This window comes from Eumetopias jubatus, unplaced genomic scaffold (genome assembly GCF_037043125.1).
Source record: "Eumetopias jubatus isolate StellerSeaLion01/CBP00866 unplaced genomic scaffold, mEumJub1_p1.0 scaffold_5, whole genome shotgun sequence".
Classification (NCBI taxonomy): Eukaryota; Metazoa; Chordata; class Mammalia; order Carnivora; family Otariidae; genus Eumetopias; species Eumetopias jubatus.
Genome location: NW_028274811.1, coordinates 85,404,826 through 85,425,661, shown reverse-complemented (window position 1 = coordinate 85,425,661; position 20,836 = coordinate 85,404,826). Strand labels below are relative to the sequence as shown.

General features: G+C 34.0%; 1 protein-coding gene across 1 annotated transcript in view; it reads left to right on the top strand.

Moving 5' to 3' along the window:
* The window catches only part of PJA2 (praja ring finger ubiquitin ligase 2), a 70,753-nt gene that overhangs the window by 27,300 nt on the left and 22,617 nt on the right, over window positions 1-20,836 (top strand). Inside the window, exons 5-6 of the mRNA XM_028102723.2 lie at window positions 8,169-8,354; window positions 19,513-19,698. Coding sequence (XP_027958524.1) covers window positions 8,169-8,354; window positions 19,513-19,698 — 372 coding nt within the window. The remainder of the gene's footprint in view (window positions 1-8,168; window positions 8,355-19,512; window positions 19,699-20,836) is intronic.

Here is a 20,836-nt window from a genome sequence, read left to right as displayed (position 1 = left end):
TGGGGCTTAAACTTAACAACCCTGAGATCATGACCTGAACCAAATTCAAGAGTCAGACGTTCAACCGACTGAGCCACCCAGGTGCCTCACAGCTTTTCTTAGAATAAGCATTCTGGTTCTGGTTCCTTGTATATAGAATTCCCCCCCACCCCCAAACTGTAAGACCATAAAAAGAAGAGAGAAATGGAAAATTTCTTTTGTTCAACTTCTGACTTTTCATTACGCCGGAGCCCAGGCTTTCACATGTCCTTTGAGCTAGTTGAAGCCAACCTTGCTCAGTTTTACAGTACAGTTTCAAGATCTTACTAACTTGTAGAAATAAGTTACTTTTTTTTTAACTAGAAAGTACTACAAAGGAAGAAATTTTTCTTTTTAAATATGAATACATTTTACATATTTTGTTTCATGTCATAAAATTAATAAAATATATTGGGTTTTTTTGGACATACGGATAATGCTTCTATAATACAATGTAAGTAATTTGTAGAAACAGTTGAAATATAATTTCTACTATCTCGAAGTTTGTAAACTTCAAGGGTTAGCAGACAGTATTTATATGACCTACTGTTTTTTAAGCTTAAGGGTAAAATTAGTTAAGAACCTTTGCCTAACTTATTTCTGTTTTTCCAGTTTAGTTTCACAATCTTTTATGCAAAATCCACAGAGTTCTTAAAATGGAAATTGACAGCAAAACCTGAATTGATGTTAACTTACTTGACGCAGATCTGGATCTGAACTAACATGAGGCCTTTTCTGAAGCATTCCTAACATTTTGCTGTAGAAATATGAAAGTGTTTGATTACTGAGTTTTTGGGTTGGGTTGGAGCCCACTGGGAATTGTTAAGTAGTATTTCTAAATCTCGGGAAAAAAATCTGAATTTCAAAACATACTCAGCCCTAAGGTTTTTGGATTGGATTGTGAAACTTTACTATACCTCTAGGTTACTATTAAAAAATAATAATAACATCAACTTACCATCTTAGATAACTTGTCTTTTTGAAAGTATAAGAGGGTTGCATTTTTACCCCAGTTACATTTTTGCTTTCTTGAAGAAAATAATTTAAGTCGGCCATGCCTTCATCTTTGGAGACACACTAATCAAAAATAAAAACCTCTTATTTTTTTTCTCCTTGCTTTTTATAGTCAGGCCTAATGTCATCTAATAAAATTGATGAAACTTTTGCTTTGTTTATCAACCTCAAAGGTAGTTTTCTTGGTTTAAATTGATTTTTGTGTGTGTGTCATTAGTATTAGTGTTTTATTTGCCTCGAATGACTATAGACTTTGGTTATAGGGTATTGTCTTAGTATGTTTAATTATAATTTGTTTCCTTAAGTGATGTGTCAGTATTCTAAATAATGATAGATTTTTTTACAAATAGAATATACAGAGGAAGAAAACACAGTTAATAGAAACTTCTTTTTTTTTCACTTTTTAATAATATATTGATTTATAGAACCTGAAGTTGGGTTGTGCTTAAAAGATGGAACTAATTTTGGAGCAGTCTTTAAGACACATTGAAATGCCAGAAACACTTGGGGTTTTTTGTTTGTTTGTTTAAGACTACCATCACAGAATAAGTTCTCAAGGATAATGGTTTTACCTAGGATTCCACTCACTTTTGCCATCTGTAAGCCTTGAGATAGGTTTAGGACCAGATTGCAATAGTCTGGACAGATTGTGGAATATTTCTATTTCTATGCTGTTTGCAGTTCCTCTGCCCTCAACTCCCTGCAAAGGATCACAGTTGCCAGAATATCTTTTAATATGCTGTCAGATAAAGGGTGAAATTTAATAACCATACATTCCTACTTAGTTTCGTTTTGCCACTTGTTCATCTACTTGATGTTTTGCTATAGTCTTGTTGAGTTCTGATAAAAGCAGACTGGAGAAATGGGGAAGCACAGTGACTATACAGTAAGTGTCTTGAGAAAGAAAGTATAAATACCCTTTGCTTTGAATTTTTGAGTTTGCTTTATAAAACCTAAAGATGCTGTACTTGAAAATTTTTCTTGTCATGTTTATATTATAATAGCTACAAATAGAACCCTCTTATCCAGAACTTAACTAAAATCATTTTTAGTTATAGGAATTTTGGCCACTTTTTAAAAATACAGTTAAAAAAATACATAGTTCATATATTCTTTAAAAGTGAAAAGTATTTGAATGAATGCATGATCTATTTCCTCCCTGAAAACTTTTAAGTGATCACTTAATTATATCTGAAACATAACACTCTATGGAATAAGCATCACAGCTGGTAGAATTGCTTTGAGCTGTTTGACAGGAACTGAATACCACCTAAATTAGAGTTGCAAGGGGAATTTTAATAGGCAGTATGTAATTACCAGACTTGGAATTAGACCAAAGAGCTAAGGTTAACGTCCTGCTCTTTTGAAATATACCCTGAGAATTTTAATTGTTTCATGACAAGATCTTGAGTTTAAAAGAACCTTTTAACCGTGCCAGCACATTTTAACCTTGGGTCTAAGTGAAGGAAGAGGCATGCCACCCACTGACCGTTTCTTAGAGCAGTTGAGGTTTCAGAGTTTTTCTGCCCTAAGCCTTGACATTGCTTAAAATGTTAAAACAAAAACAAAAACACCTTACCTAAGATAAAAATGTCGGAACAGCGTTTTTGTTGTTGATGATGTTGGGAAAATAAAAGGAGTATCAGCTATTTAGTTGATTTCAGTTTGTTATATTCAAAAAGGATTTATTGAAATCTTCCTAGGTATCAGACTTTATGCCAGGTACACTGTAAATGCAAATAATGATCCCTGTTCGCTTGGTGTTCAGTAGCCTTATGAGGAAGATAAAACAAAGGTAATTATCATGAGACTAAATTAAGCTCCTTGCAGAAGGAGTTCCTCTGATATCCCTGTGTCCCAACAAGTAAAGCATCTATGAGCAGCCAGCAAAGATCCTAAAGCATACGCTGTAACATTTTAGCAAACCTTTTAATCTTATTTCCAAGTTCGTAAAAGTTTAGAAGGAGTAAATTAGGGATAAAGAGCTTTGTTCCTCAGGCATGTTAGGGAGTTACAGATGACAATATTCTGATATTTAGGGAAAAGACTGGAAAGTTGTAAAAGGCAGGCACAATTCAGAACCATCTGGGCCTTATTTACTAAATTAAGCAGCCTTATAGATTTGGACAACTACCATTTGTATCAGTGTATTACAGCATAGTTCATTGTTACCGGTAAAATGCCCCAGACTGCTTAGATTATGTTCAGTGTACTGTCTGAAGATGTTATGTCTTAACATAGTTTCTATCCAGAGTATTTTCAGTAAAATTCAGAAAGTGTTTTTGATCCTCTGCTGGTCAGATAACAAAATTATCCAAAAATTTCACTTTTCTTGAGGCTCCTCTATAGTTCAGTTTTTATGGATGTAATAAATGCCAGGGAAGACTAACAAACCAGTTCTTTGGGGGATTTAAGGAATAAGATTGCTTATGGATGCTTATACTTCTGTATCTTATTTCTATCTAAGATTCGTGCTACACAAATTATCTTATTTGTCTAGAAATCACATGTAATTTAATTATGTGAAAAAAGTGTTTTTGGTTCACATTTGAATATGTAAAATGTAACATTCAAGTTACAGTTGTCTGCTTTTGAATATAGCTCTAAATGCTAATGGGAGACGATACTAATGGGGCACCTGGGTGGCTCAGTCGTTAAGTGTCTGGCTTCGGCTCAGGTCATGATCCCAGGGTCCTGGGATCGAGCCCTGCGTCGGGCTCCCTGCTCCACGGGAAGCCTGCTTCTCCCTCTCCCACTCCCCCTGCTTGTGTTCCCTCTCTCGCTGTGTCTCTCTCTGTCAAATAAATAAAATCTTAAAATATATATATATATATATATGAAAATCAAAGTGGTACTTAGGTTTTATTTTGAGAATTTAAAATGTTTAACTCAAATATTTGCTTTTATATTCAAGTACAAATGGGTCCTCACTATTCCACAATTGTTTTGTGTCCTATTTGTTCTGTTGCTTATTCTACTTGAAAAGTTATTTTTAAATCTTTTCTCTCTCTGCTTTCAGTTCCATACACTCCTGTCACTCTTAGTAAATAACTTTGTTTCTTGCTTTCCTGGAGATAGTAAAATAATTAAATCTGAACTTTCTTGTTTTCCTTTTCTCCATATTGCAACATGTTAGTATCCTTTCCTATTTTGAATTTTTTTTTTCAGTGAAGAGAGGTGACTAGTCTCATTCTGTCTATAGTCATATCTGACACCTGACTTTATTATTCTTCGACCAAAGTTGCTTCCCTCCACCTCATTCTGTAATTTTTCTAAATCCTGAGGAGAAACCTTCACTTGATCTTGCTTTTCCTTTAACCACTTGCCTGTTTGTTTTCTCTTCCACCTGAATTTTCAGAATAAATATTCCATACCCACTGTTTCTATACCGCCACTCTGCACTTTTAAATGCCTTGAAATCTAACTCCCAGTATTATTTCTATATTCTCTGATGTGAACAGTGACCTCTTCTTTCTCACATCCAGTTGACTTTTCTTGGTACTTTTTTTTTTTTTTTTACTTTAGTGCTTCTGTTGAGCAGTTTGTTCACCCTTTCCTGTTCTGTGATTTCTCTTCCATTGACCTATGTTTGGTTTTTCTTTGCTATGTCTTCTCTGAACCTCAGGGGTCTGCAAACTTTTTTGAAAGGGTGACCAGATAGTAAATATTTTAGGCTTTGTGGACCGAAAGGCAAAATTAAGGATATTATATAGGTACTTATATAACCATTTGAAAATGCAAAAAAAAACAAAACAAACAAACAAAAAAACAAAAAACAAAAAAAGACATTCTTAGGTTCCAGGCCATTAAAAAACAAGACAGGTGGCCAGATTTGGCTAATGGGTCAGGACATAGTTTGCTGACCCCTGGTATAAAAAGAGACTAAGACTAAAGCAGATTGGGTGACCAGGAGGCTGATCTTGACATTTCAGTAAGACAAACCAAGAGTTCAGAGTAGATTTTCTTCATTAGAGAGAAGAGGAAAATGGTGGTGTGCTGGTTGGAAATCCAGTTGAAATATCTAAGCAGACAGCTTATATAATAAAGTAACTCACCTTTACTAAATGTTTACCATCTTCCAAAAATTGTTCTAAACATTTTATCTACAGTATTCACTTAAATATCTCCATAAACCTGAAAAGGAAATACAGTATTTGAGTAAAAAAAAAAAAAAAAAAGTTGTTAAAGATTTGCTAACAGTTACTGATGGCTTATTATTTACCAGGCACTGTTAAAATGTTTTGTAGGTATTAATTCATTTACTTACATGAACTCAGTGAGTTATTAGGTACTGTTACTAAATTCACCTGATATCTGAGGTGATAAAGGCACAGAAAGGTTAACTAACTTTTTCACAACTAATAAGTGGTGGATTAAAATCCAAGCAGACGGACTCCAGAACCTGTGTTCTCAACTACTGTACCTTAAGACACAGCATTAATGTATGACTGCAGCAAAAATTGTGAGGGCAGTAGGCAAATGGCTTAATTTTGTGAAATACTGCTTTAGTAAAAAAGTGAAGGATTTGGAGTAATATTATGTATGGACTGTTTGATATAAATTGAAGCAATAGTGATATTTAAAGTGCATCTTTTAAGTGAGAGGATGGAATGAGGTTAAATTTAGGGATACCAACTAATAATTGACAGTCTAGGTCTAGGTTTGGAGAAAAATACTGGAGCCAAGGTTTTTAGGAGAAATGGAGAAAAAGACATTTTACAGAAAGAATGGAAAGTAAAAAGGACTTAAACATAGGAGTTTGTGAGGCATCAAATATATGTGATTTTCGGCTTGAGAGCAGGGAAATACTGTTAGCAGATAGAAAATCAAGAAGAGACTTATCTGTCAGATAAGTTTTGTTTTATAAAAAGGAGGGTGAAAATCTAAAACTGTCCGGAGGTCTAGGTGGTTAGGGCTAGGGATATATATTTAAAAGTTACCTACTTAGGGGTGAGGATTATATATAATGAGTAATAACGATACAGGGCAGGGATCTGCAGATTTTTTTCCTAAAGGGCCAGATAGTATATATTTTTAGATTTTGCTGACTAAGAGGCAGAATTAAAAATAAACTTGTAAATAAAAGAAAAAACACATTTTTAATCCAGAGACCGTAAGAAAAAGAGGTAGAGGGGCCAAATTTGGCCGAAAGGCTGAATTTACCAATCTGTGACGTAGGCTTTATATTGACTATTGATCATAGGCATTCTTTTTATATTAAAATTTGGAAATAGTCCATCAATTATTTCATTAAGTTAAAAAAAATTCAGGTTTTTAGGTATTGTTTTTCTGGACAGGATCATAAAATGTTTAAATATGAGGTTTTCTTTTAAATAAGTAAAGTTGCCACAAATTAATAAAGAAAGCTTAGCCTAATTGTGAATGACATACCAAAATTGGAGCTGGTAATATAGCTTTAAATTTGAGAGGCTTCCTAGTCAAGGAAACTTAGTTCAAGAAGTCTTTTAAGACTATTTGCTGCTAGATTTTTACACTGGCACAAATCTAGAAATGATTTACTTGATCTTAGATTATTTTTGGGGTTACAGAAAATTTTATAAAATAAAAGCAATTAGGGTCTGTCCAACTGAAGGAACACCTTTTACTTGCTATACCAGAGCTATATAGCATTCGCTTCTCTAGAATGTTTGTGCCCTGCTGCCCATCATTTACTAAAGATTGGAAGTTGATTTTATTTTTTTACCTCTAACTTCTCAGAGATTACATTAGTGCTCCTCTTCCTTAATAGCATCTTGATCTCTTGGGTTCATCTGCCTATAGAAGGAGGAACTCATTAACTAGTTAATATATCAATAATATAACCATTAGTAATATATCATCATAAAGAAAAGTTATTTCTTACTAATTATCATTTTCAGAAACAAACTAAAATTTATTATTTTTTTTTTGTTTTTCAACAATCAAGGCACAAAGGGAAATCTTTAAGGGGATTCTTGACCAGAATGGTTGGTATTGTTGGAAGGGGCATTTAAGATTTATTTTCACCATTAATATGTACAAGATAACTGAACTTTAAAGAGTAGTTAAATGTAACCAAATTAACCAAAGTTAAATATAACCAAAAGTCATTTTCTGAGGTTTTTCATTAACCCTTTTATCATACCTTTGGTTCCTTATCTACATATTCTCTTGCATTGAAATTTATTTTGTGTTCACAGTCCTACCAAAGGACTTCAGTAAAGATTAGTCAGTGCAGCTTTTTATGAATTTGAATCTCCTTTCATTTTAAAGTCTTTCGTAAGAAAAGGAAGGGAAAAAATGGTTAAGCTTTTAAAACATGGTTAACAGTGGAAATTTATTCATAGAGGATATGTCCCCAGTTGTCAGTATGTAATTAGAAAGTTGTTTCAGGGTGGCTCAGTCGTTAAGCATCTGCCTTCGGCTCAGGTCATGATCCTGGTCCTGGGATGGAGCCCTGCTCCGAGCCCCGTGGGAAGCCTGCTTCTCCCTCCCCCACTCCCCCAGCTTGTGTTCCCTCTCTTGCAGTGTCTCTCTCTGTCAAATAAATAAATAAAAATCTTTAAAAAAAATTGTTTTAGTTGGGTCGGATGAGTAATCTATTATTTATTTCAGAAAGCATTTATGATTACCAAATTATATTTAAAATTTTACTTAGAAATACCTGGTTTAAAAACTAAAGAACCTGTATCTAAGCACGACTGAATTACTTACTTTATTTTTTTAAAAGATTTTTTATTTATTTATTTGAGAGAGAGAATGAGATAAGAGCATGAGAGTGGGGAGGGTCAGAGGGAGAAGCAGACTCCCCGCTGAGCAAGGAGCCTGATGCAGGACTCGATCCTGGAACTCCAGGATCATGACCTGAGCCAAAGGCAGTCCCTAATCAACTGAGCCACCCAGGCGCCCAGAATTACTTACTTTAGTGAAGAAAATAATAAATTGATATTCTATAACTTGCCATATGCTTTATTCATCTGAAAAAGTTACATTTTGCTGAATGATGTATTTATTTCTGTATTTAAAATATTTTTTTAAATTGATTTGGCACCTGATGAAGCATGTGTGGCATCAGTTGTCCACTGTATACTCTGATGCCTCCAAATGACAAATGCACAAATAGTGACAGTTATTGTATTTCTATTCTGAATTTGCAGTTCAGAATGCAGTGATGGAGAATGGTCTGCCTCTTTGCCTCATCGGTTTTCTGGTACAGAAAAAGATCAGTCGTCAAGTGATGAAAGCTGGGAAACTTTGCCAGGAAAAGATGAGAATGAACCTGAACTACAGAGTGATAGCAGTGGTCCTGAAGAAGAAAACCAAGAATTGTCTCTACAGGAAGGGTATGTTTAACAGTGAGATTTATTATTTTTGTGTGTATTGTCCGAGAATGGTATCCATGACATTCAGTTGTTGGGTGTGCTGTTAACTGCATGTACAAGCCCTGTGTAGGACCATTAATTCTACTGATCTTTTTTTTCATTATGCTTTTGGTATTTTGCAAAGAACAATTAGATTGAAAATTCTAGTAATTTCATTATCTTCTCTTGAGATACAGTATATATTTCCACTTTGCGTTAAAGAAAACTTGGGCATTTAAAAGATTGTTTTGGTTGAGTTAGGTGTGAGTGAATTAGAGCTGCTTTTGCTCTACATTGGAGGCGATGGCAGGGGAAGGACAGCTGCAAGAGGGAACTCGGCGATTTAAACACAGAAATGGAGAAAGTTACAGAAGTTGAAGTCTTAGTATTTCTGTCTAATTGCATCCGATGATACCTCTGAAATCAGTGATTGCTGGTAAACGCCTTTGTCTTTTCCTAACTTTCATGGGAATGCTCTAGTTCCAGGCGTTGTCAGACTTACATTGTGAAGGGCTGGATAGTAAATATTTTCAGCTTTGTGTGCCAGTCTCTATTGCAGCTACTCACCTCCCATGCTGTGGTGTAAAAGTAGCCATAGACAATATGTAAATGAACGGGTGTGGCTGTCTTCCAACAAAATTTTATTTATAAAAACAGGTGGCGGGCTGGAAATAACCCATGGGCATGGTTTATAACCCTTGCTCTAATATTTCCCAAGTAAGAATGATTCTGGCTTTTAGGTTGATTTACGCGTGCACGCACGCACACAGACACAATTTTCTTTTCTAAATCACACTAAGGAAATATCCCCATTATTATTTTATGGGTTTCTAGCAAGAATGTTTGTCAAATTTTATTAAAGTGTTTTTAGCATCAGTGGAAATGATCATAGTGATTTTTCGCCTTTGACCTAATGATCATGAGGAATTATTTTGTTACTAGATTTCCTAATAGTTACCCTGTCTTCTTGAGATAAACAAACATGATCCCATAGTCATAGTTTGTTGTTTCAGTGAGCTGCTGGATTCTGTTTGCTAATATTTGATGTAGGATTTTTTTTTTTAATTTATTTTTTATTGACATAGGATTTTTATGTTGAGAGGCATAAGTGCGTTTGTCTCTTTTTTTGGTCTGGATAAGTGTGATACTTGCTTTGCTAAAACAATGTGTATGCTTTTTTTTAGCCCTTTGATGTTTAGCTTATTTATTCCTTTAAAGGTTGTTTAAATATTTTACTTAAATAGCTTATTCTATTAAAGGTTGTCAGTATTTTCTTATGAAACCTAGGTTTGTGTTTTATTGTGAGGTAGTATCTGTTAATTTAAATGTTTTTTCTGATAATTGGTTCTGATTTTTAGTCTTTCATGGAATCTGTTTTGGTAGATATATTTTCATAACTTTCAGCTTGGACTAACATTAAAATTTGTACTTCTCAAAAGGTATAAATTTCCAACTTGAGATGAATTCCATAAGGAATAAAATATATTAGAAGATCTGTCAAGAAAGAAATTTACAAACATAATTGTTTTGACAGTGATTGAAAATGGTGGTTTTTTCTCTTCTGATTTTATGTTTGATCTTCTTGAATCACTATTACATAGTTTACTAAGTATTATTAAATTTTTTGTATGTAATTTGTGATAGTAATTATTCATTCAACAAATATTTATTGAGCATTTAATCAGTACCACGCGTTGTGCTGGATCCTGGAATTAAATGAGCAAGACAAACTAAGATTCCAGCTTGAAGCTTACATTGTGGTGGGAGAGGCAGGTATTAAGCAAAATACAAACTTGATGAATTATAAACTGTGATGATTATTGTGAAGGAAGGAAAACACTCATGTGATAGAAAGTAACTGGTAGGGACCTACATTAATTAGAGTGGCCAGGGAGTACGCTCAGGAACTGACTTTTGAGCTGGGATCTAAAAGATAAGAATTCTTGGTTGAGGAAGAGCTTTCTGGGCAAAAGGAAAGATAAGAGCAGAGGGATTAAAAAGGAAAGGGTTTGTTATGTATGGAGGTAGTGGGGCTGAAGTGAATGAGTGAAAAGAAGAGTGATAGGAGATGAAGTGGGCAGGTACCAGATTATGCAGGATATAGCGTCTATAGCATCTGGAATTTATTCATAGGGAGATCTTAAGTGGAGAGTTAATTGCTTAATCTGACACAGATTTTTAAAGGATTCACTCTAGTTGCTTTGTCTCTGGAGATTGAATTAGAAAGGTATTGAAGTACAAAAGAGAAGAAAGTTGAGCAAGGCTCTTGGACTAGGGGATGGTAGTGAGGATTAGAAAACGTAAACAGGTTTGAGAATATTTTTGAGTTATAAATAATAGGAGGGACTGAGTTTGAGATGAGGGAGAGTGAGGAATCAGTTATGGCTGGGTTTTTTGGTTTGAACAGTGGGTAGTTACTGTCATTCACTGAGATGGGAAGGTCTGGGGAGAGGAATGGGAAGTAAGAATGCTTTTTGGAAGTTTTAAGTGCCATTTAGACATGCAGTGTAGATGATAAGTAGACGCTTGAATATTTAACTTTTAAGTTTAAGGGAAATATCCCAGATTATAGTTAGATATAGAAATATATGAGTGTAAACAGGAACATTTGTGGAAGTCATCAGTTACTTGCATTGATACCATACAATAATAAAGCCCAGTAATTCATTTAAAAAAAATAAAAGTGAGGGGTGATGCGGACAGAACTAAAACACTGGACACCAATAGTATTTTAGTTGAAAGGGGGAAGATCAAAGTTGAAGTGTACTGTTTGGGAGAGGGTTCCGAATTAACTTCTGACATAAGTTAAATTTGTATGGTAAAATTTCAAGGATAACCAGCAAAAAAAGAACATCGAGTATATGTATTGGAAACCTGTAGATGAGGAAAAAAGGAATTAAGACATGGAAAAAGAATATTAAAAGTCAATCCAAATAAAAGTAAAGAAAGGAAAAAATCATTAAAAAGGGGGGAAAAAGAGGGGTAAAAGTAAGATGGAACAAATCCTGTAACAAATATAAATTGCCTAATCTACTTGTAAAAGTCAAAGCTTCAAATCAGTTGGATTTATCTTTTTAAAGTTGAATGCTTTTTACAAAAGATACACTTAAAGCCTAGGTATACAGACAGATTGAAAGTAAAAGAATAGACAATGATATTTCAGGCAAATACAAAACAAAACTGGAACAGTTAAATTAACATTAGCAAAGTAGACTTAAAAAAGCATTATTGGAGAGAATGAGAGGTCAGTATGTAGTAAAGTCCAGTTTACCAGTAAAATGTAGCAGCTTTAAGCTTGAATGCACCTAATAAAATAGACTCAAAATATGTAAATCAAAATTTAACCAAACTAGAGAATATTTACAAATTTACTGTCATATTGGGAAATTTTTAAATACCTTTCTCAATTACCTATAATTCATGAATATAAGAAATTCATCATCTTTAACAGATTTGAATAACTCATTTAAGCATGGTTTAATGAACACTCCACCCTGTGGAATACCAAACACAAAAAACTGAGCATGTACTAGGCTACAAAGCACAGATTAACACATTTCAAAGAATCAGTATCCTGAAGACTATATTCTCTGACCACAATGCAGTTAACTTAGAAATAAATAACAAAAATATAAAAATTTAAAAATCCATAATTTTAAGTTGTTCATCCTTCTAAAAAACCAGTAGGACAAAAAAAAAAAATTATAATTGAAGTCTAAAATGCTCTCTACTTACTGATAATGAGAATACCACCACAATTGAGGAATGCAGTGAAACTGGTAAAGGGAAATTTATCTTTCTAAGATAGAAAAGAAGTTAGAAAAGAAAACTTGAACATGGAGGGACTACACATTTAATTTAAAATAGAAAAGGAATCTTAAAGAAAATAAGGAAATAATTAGAATTAGGAAAGATAAGGGCAAAACTCAGTAAGTTAGAAAATAGTTATGATAGAAAGGATCAAAGAAATCAGAAGGTGGTACTTTGAACAGATTAAGAAAAATAGACAATCCAGTTGGATAATGAACAAGAAAATAAAGACAAGGCACAAATAAATAATACTGAAATACAAAAGTGTACACAGCCACAAATACAATAAAGATTGAATAGAGTAAGAAGCGTACTGTGAACTTTGTACCAGTAAATTTGAAAACTTGGAAGAAATTGACAAATTCCCAGGAAAAAAAAATTCACCAAAACTCATGGAAGCCTGAATAATATTATAAATATTACAGATATGTAATCAGTGGTTTAAAATCTTACTGTGGAGAAAACAACTAATCCAGATGGTTTTAGAGCTAAATTTTCTTAAACTAAACTTTCGAGGATCATGTCACTCCACTCTGTAAGAGAAGAAAAAGAGCTGTTTCTCCAAATCATTCTAAAAGGCCAGTGTAACCCTAATACCAAAAGAGTATGTGAAGGAAAATATAAACCTATGTCTTTCATTGGGCACCTGGGTGGCTCAGTTGGTTAAGCGTCTGCCTTCAGCTCAGGTCATGATCCCAGGGTCCTGGGTGGGGCTTCTTGCTCAGCAGGGAGCCTGCTTCTTCCTCTCCTGCTCTCCCTGCTTGTGCTCCCTCTCTCTCTCTGTCAAATAGATAAAATCTTCAAATAAAAAAAAAAAAACTATGTCTTTCATTAAAGGCATGTCAGAATCCCAAACAGAATTGGAAATCTGAATTTTTAAGTATATATTTTTTGAAGGTAAAACTCGATTACCAATCTGAGTTAATTCCAGAAATATAAAGGTGTTTTAATGTAGAATACCTGTAAATGTCATTCACCACATTAACAGAATACAGGAGAAAATTCATATGATAGATTCTATAGATAGAGGGAAAAAATCGCTTAGTAATGTTCAGTACCTCAACATGATAAAAACTTAGAAACTAGGATCAGAACAGAATTTCTTTGACCTGATAAAAGGTATCTACAAAAAAAAAAAAATCAGTAGTAATCATTTTCAATAATGAAGCATTAAACCCTCCCCCCTTAAAATCAAGAGCAAGACAAGGGTGCTCATAGCACCATTTCAGCAGCCATCGTAGTAGAGGTCTTGGTGGGAATGATATGATGTGAAAATAATAAAGGACAAAAGACATAAAAAGAAGAGGAACTGAAAATGAAAAGGAAAGAAACTCGTCGAATATATTTATAGAATATAAATTGTTAATGTGTGGGATATAAAGAACTCCTAGAAATCAGAAAGAAAAACTGACAGTCTAATTACAAAATATTCAAAATAATTGAGCAGATAATTCACCGAAGAGGAAATATTAATGGTGAGTAAAAATATCAAAAGGTACTTAGATCATTAGTAATCAAGGGAGTATACATTAAGATCACAAGGAGGTATCATTTTTTACCTACCCATTAGATTAGCAAACATTAGGAAATTTGATAATGTTGGGTGTTTTGGAGGATATAAATGCTTTTTGAGGTGTGAAGTAAGTCACATGCACTGAAATTTGTAGTAATTTTAACATTTGCATGGTAGACTATCAGCTGTATCACTTTTTAAGTGTATACTCTGGAGAAACTTCCCCATGTGGCCCAGGAGTTGTGTACAAGAATGTTCGTCACAGTATTTTTCATGAAAGCTATAAAACTGGATATTACCCAAATATTCATAGGAGAAAAGTTAGTGGTATATTCATACATGGAGTATTATACAGCAGTGGGAATGCATCAGCCACACTTATATGCAAAAACATGAATGAATCTTAGAGATATGTTACTGAATGAAAACAGCTGTTTCTGGAAAAATAATGTGTATGATATCTGTTTCACAAAGCTTAAAAGCAAGCAGAAGTTAAATATCTTGTTTAAGTATACAAAACTAGTAAAAATTGTTTCAAAAAACAATGGAATGACAGTGGCATCCAGAGAGTACTTTTCCCGGGAGGGCAGCCGAGGGGTTAGGGTAGGTGCGGTGTACAAGGTGTTTGCTAGTCAGTGATAATATTCTGTCTAGCTCCTGGTTTGGGTGGTGGGTTTATGAGTGTTAAATAGAATATGCTTTATAACTTAAATAGATGGTATATATTTTACATTTGGGGGGAAAAAGAAATTAAAAAATAAAGGGAATTGAAGGTGAGAGAGTAGAGAAAGTCACCATACCTAATTCTTCACAAAGGGAGGAAGGAGCCACAGGTGGATGTTGGGCCTAGGAAAATGTCCTCACCCCCAAAAACTGGAAGCATGATTGTTTGCTTATAGAATGTTGCAGAGGAAAATAGCTGACTAATAATTAGAGGAAAGATAAAGTGAAGTTCTTGGAAGATGAGAAGGGTTAGGATCCACAGCTAAGGAGAGGGCCTTTAGGAGCAGAGACTTCCATTGTTAACTAATGGGAAGGTAGAAGGTAGGTACAAGTGTGGGTAAGCCCGTAGGTTCTCCAGTGGGAAGAAAAGATGAGTCGTTGGTGACTTCGGTATTCTTATTGTTACTACATACTGAGAGTGGGGAGGATAGGACGATTGTGAAATTGAAGAGAGAAGAAAAGGTGGGAAATAGGCTTTCAGAAAGCTAGACAACAAACTTACTAGGTAAACATTGAATAATTGCTGGACAGTATTGAAATTAGTATTTTAAATTAGTATTTTTGAATTTAAATTTGTATCTCACACTTGTGTATCTTTCAAGTTTTTCCTGCTGTTTTGGTGACGTTACAAACTTTTTACATAAATATTCTTAAAATGTTTTAATAAAAATTTAATATTTCGCCTTTCCTGTTAACACTGAATTTATTAGAATAAACAAACAGTTCTTCAGATTAGGTGCTGGGGGTCCATCCTTTGTGACTGGATGACATGGAACCAGGGTACCATTGATTTTATAAGTGCCTTTTGAAGTTTTTTTGACTTTTATTTCAAATTTCACTTACTTTCCTTTGTACTTTAATTCCAAGATAGGGATTTGAAATCTTAAAAAATTTGCTCTGCAATTAGAAGTATTAAAAATGAGCTTATCCCTCAAGCTTAGCAACTACTTAACATGTGTCTTGACTTATAAAATGAAAACCAGTTAATTAAATACCAGTTAATTAGGAATGCTTATTATGCTGTCCAGGATTTTGTGAAGTTTCTTATAATATGGATTATTTCATGAAAGCCTCAGCCCTTTAAAATGTTGCAATTAACCCAGAGGTTGAAATTTTGTGCTGCAAATACGGATACTCAAATTGCTGATCAGTTAGCTAAAGGAAACCACTCAGAATATAAAATCAGAGTAGTTAGTATTTTAGAGGTTTTATTTGACTTGTCTTTCATTTTCTTCATTTCTCAGAAAATTCTATGATGCATGGTTATATATTAGCATATTCTAAAACTTTTTAATGAAAATTTCTTTAAGATACTTCATATTGGCTTATTAATATATCTTGATAATTTTAATATTGCTATTCACATGTTATTAAATTTAGGTTCTTTTATTGAAGAATGGGGATCTTTAATCATATATCATAAAGGGAACATCAGTCTATTTATCTGAAGATTTGAGTTAAAGCATAGCCTGTAGTCAAGAGATTCAATGATGATGGTCTTCTAGGATTTTCACTGGGAGTAGATTGGGGAGATACATTTTGAAGCATTTTCAGCTTCCTCTCGGGGCAGCAGCATTCGTTTCCTCCATGCTGTGCTGGAAGTGCTCAAAAGGAAAGGACAACTTGGCAATTTCCCTTCCCAGTTGAAATACCTGTGACATCAGTGGTGGTTGTGATAGGCACAGGCTTCCACATCTTCCATCTACTGGAATCCTGTTTTAGAATTGACCATTTGGAGACATGATTAGATAATATGTCTTTTTAAATCTCATAAATTACTATGTAACATGATATGGCATTTTATTAATTTTTGAATTACCAAAATGAAGAAAGGACATTGAAGGTCTAAATTTTTGTGAATGTGTTACATGTGGTATGTCTGGCATGTGTGTAAATGTGTATGTGTATAAGGAGAGAGAGAGAAGACTGAGATAGTGCTTTAAATATTTTCAAGGTTTCTGAAGCATTTAAACTTACCTTATATGCTTACGTTCCCATGAGGATATTGGTTTTGTTAGCTCACAATATGAAAGATACTTTTGACCCTATTGTTCAGAATCTTTTTTTCTTCTTTTTTTTGTAAAGAGCAAAATTCCTTTTGTTACAATATCAAGCCAACTCTGGCCCAGCACAGTGCCACTCTTCTAGCCTGGTAAATTTTGCGTTAAATGGTATGAAATGATGTGAACTTTAGGTAATTAATTGAAAGTGTATACTATATACTACTTATTTTCTATTTCTATGATTACATTATTATGACTAATTAAAAACAGAATCAAATGTTAAAGCAAAATATGTAGCCAAGAATTCCTTATATAGAGTATTAATGATGTGTTATAAATTATTTATATTCAGAATAATTTATTTTAGTTTTATTTGAATTAAAAAAACATATTTATTTCTTATACTGAAACATTTTCACCAGTATATCTAAGTTTTATGTTCTAAATCTGAGTACAGAGTACTAACTGAGTCATTTTGATGTGTGTATAATAGGAAAAAGAAAAGCATTTCTTGTAGGAGTACGTTAGAAAGAACAAAAATTTCCAAGGGCTATTCCAGGCTTAATCCCCAAATTATTTGTTTTTTAAGATTGTTTTTCAAGGATTTATTGTTAACATTTGCAACACAAATAGAGAGTACCTATTGAGTGCTAAGCACTTATTGCAAAGGGGTGAAGCTACAGTGATGAGAGACAGCACTATATGCCTTTGGAAAGCTCCCAGTCTGGGAGGAGACAGGTGAGTCACCAGAAAGGTTATAAAACAGTATGGTGAGTGCCTTAATACAGGTAGAAACAAAGAACTGTTGCTTAGGAATTTTTGACCTTGTATTTTAAATCCATTTTGGGTTTTGTTTTTCATTGGACCTAATTATGATGCATGAAAAGAAAATATCCGCTATCTTTATACATTAGATATTAAACCTTCAACAAATTAAGCATGTTTTGTTATGCTAATTTCTCTGATTTTATTAGACGATATTAGATACTGAATCTTACAAACCTGTTGTTTTTGAAGTGTTGCTTAGGATCTGAGATTAAAGAAATATTTGCGGGTTTAGGTGTATAAAGAGATACTATTTCTGTGTCTTTAAAATGTGTTGATTCTTATGTGTGGGCATCATCTACATCTCTTTCATAAATGTTTTTATCCCCAAAGTTAAATTTGCACATTAGAATGAAGAGAATTCTGATTAGAACTGCTCTTGAAATATGTGTTATTGTATATTATTTTTCTTCTTAAAATCCAAACTAAAATTCATCTTTGTCAGAACTATGCTCTAATAATTAACCTCCTTTTGATATACTAAACAGTATTTTCTGTTAAATAAAAGAAATATAAATAAGAAAATTCTACCGGTATAATTTTCTTAGTTATAAATTCATAAAGTACCTTTGGTTCAGTCATTGCAGCCTTGATTTAGTTGCTCATGTATTATAATTAATTCTTCTCAGTTTGATCTTTGTGTCCGTACTTCTGGTGTTTGACTTTTCTTTAATGTGTAAGTGGTGTAATTTAACAATCTTGTCTGTGGCTTCTGGGTTTTACATCATGCTTACAATGACACTGAGATTTTTGTAAAAATTTCTCTCATGATTCTCCCAATACTTTCATTGTTTTAGAAGTGGTGGTGGGGTGCACATGCATTTTTAAAATGTGGATTTGGAATTTGTTAACGGGTAAATAATGACATAGAGATTTAACCTCCTTCCCTCTAGATGAATACTCAGTTGTCCTAATATCATTTACTGAATAATTCTTTTTTTTGTTGTTTTGAAATGTTTCTTTTTTCTTTTCTTTGTTTGTCTGTCCCTGTTCCTGTGAGCTTATTTTTAGTGGGAGAAAGACTAACAATAAACAAGAAAATGATAAGTAGAAGTAAGTTCTATAATGAAAATAAGCAGAGTTACGTGGTGATGGACAGCTACTTAAAAATGAGTGGTTAAGACAGGCCTTTCTGAGGAGCTGACATTGACTTTGACCTGAATATCAAGGGGGGAATAGCTGTGCAAAAACCTGGTGAAAGAAGAGGAAATGGCCCCAAGGTGGAAATGCTCTCCATGTGTTCCAAAGGTAGAAGGAATAATAGGAATATAGTAAATAGGGGGAAGAGTGGTGAGAGGTAACAGTTGGAGAAGAGGGCCAAGGAGAAAGCAGGTATGGTGTAGGGATTTGTCGGCCAGGCAGAAGAATTTGGACTTCAACTGTGAAGGGAAACTACTCAAGAGCAGGGTTTAGTTTGTTTATTTATTTATTTATTTATTTGAGAGCGTAAATGACCAGAAGTGAGGATGTGAGGAGTGTGAGGAGGGGGAGAGAGAGAGAGACAATCTTAAGCAGGTTCCACGAGGAGCCCAGTGTGGGGCTCGATCTCACAATCCTGAGAACTTTTTTTTTAAGATTTTATTTATTTATTTAATTGACAGAGAGAGAGAGACAGTGAGAGAGGGAACACAAGCAGGGGGAGTGAGAGAGGGAGAAGCAGGCTTCCTTCCGAGCAGGGAGCCTGATGTGGGGCTCAATCCCAGGACCCTGGGACCATGACCTGAGCCAATGGCAGTCACTTAACCAGGCGCCCCTCACAATCCTGAGATCTTGACCTGAGGTGAAATCAACAGTCAGACACTTAACTGACTAAGCCGTGCAGGCACCCTCAAGAGCACTGTGTAAAAAATAAAATTGTCTGGAATGAATTTTTCTTATTTTTCTTCTGCACGAAGAGGAAATGTAGAACATAGGTAATTTGTTTGTCAAATAGGTCCTTATGGAGGGCACTGGGTGTTATACGCAAACAATGAATCATGGAACACTACATCAAAAACTGATGTATGGTGACTAACATAACATAATAAAATAAAATAAAATAGGTCCTTATGTAATTGGGAGCTATTTCTACATACATATGACCCTATAGCAAATTTGCTTACCTTTTAAATAACTTATAAGATCAGACTTTTAGAATCATGTAAGTACCAAGAGTTTAGAACTCAAAGAATAATCTATTTGCACTAAATAGAACTCTTTTTAGAGAACAATTTTGTGATGTGTTTTAAAATAGTATTTTTTTCTTCCCTTAAAATGTTTGTATTAGGGAACAGACATCCTTGGAAGAGGGAGAAATTCCTTGGTTACAGTACAATGAAGTCAATGAAAGCAGCAGTGATGAGGGAAATGAGCCTGCCAATGAATTTGCACAGCCAGAAGCTTTCATGCTGGATGGTAACAATAACCTTGAGGATGACTCCAGTGTGAGTGAAGACCTGGATGTGGACTGGAGGTATGTAACACAGTGTTATTACCATGGTTAATTGTTCATTGAATAGAATTTGTTCATGATTCTAAATTACGAAAACTGTATCTCGGATCTCTCAGAAGTGTTCTCATTTGCCCATCTGTCAGGCTTCCTCTTCAGAGCTCATTCTGGATGCCACTTCCTATGTAGATTCCCTCCTACTTACTCCAGGCAGTGACCTCTTTTCCTCTTTAGCCTTTGGCTCTCTTAAAGCGCACCTTACATCCTAGTTATTTATAAACTCATGGTTTGAGGTTTCCAATTTTTACATTTAGCTATATATGCTAAATATAGCCCTTCATATAATCGTTCAAAAAAAAGAGTCCTTAATAAATCTACTTGAAGAATTTCAAAACGTGTGATTAAATCAGAAGAATCATAAGAATATAGTTATCCTTCTCTGTATGCAAAATATGGAAAATATAATTGTACCTTCCCAGAAATGCTGAAAGTATCAGTTTACTTTATGCTGACAAAGAATAATGAATTTCAAATAAAAGAAGCCTATGAATTAAGTGGATTATAGAATTGTTATGTCTCATAATATAATGGTCATAATTTAATTGTTTTGGTTTATAGTTAGATTTATCTTTCAAATGTGTAGCAGACCTCCTGAAGCAGCTAGTTAACTGAGATGTAGAGAGGATATACGGTCCAACTAATCTCTTCTTGTTACTTTTTCTGGAGAAAATATGGCTTGGTACTATTTGTTTCTATCTCTATACAGATGTATTTTTAAGAATTTGTTTTGTTTTTCTAGTTAAAATTCCATTACAGAAAATTTAGAACAGTAAAGATAAGAAAAACTTATTCACATCCCCTGATAACTGCAGATTTCTAGAACTTACGTTTTTGAGTCCTCCTTTGTACCTTCTGTGTGTGTAGCTACTTCTTTGTGCTTCTCCAAATTGTTGCAGATATGAAACTCAGCATCTCCTTGAAATCTTCCTTACCATTTCCTATTCTCACTTCCCAAGGGGAAGAAAGTTGTATGTGCAAAGCAGACTTTAAATTGACCATTTTGTGGAAGTAGGAAGTGGTGTTTCATCACAGCCACACAAACAGTTTGTAATTCCTTAAACATTGCTGGCTCTAAAACCCATGTTCTGGCTTCCCAGACTTT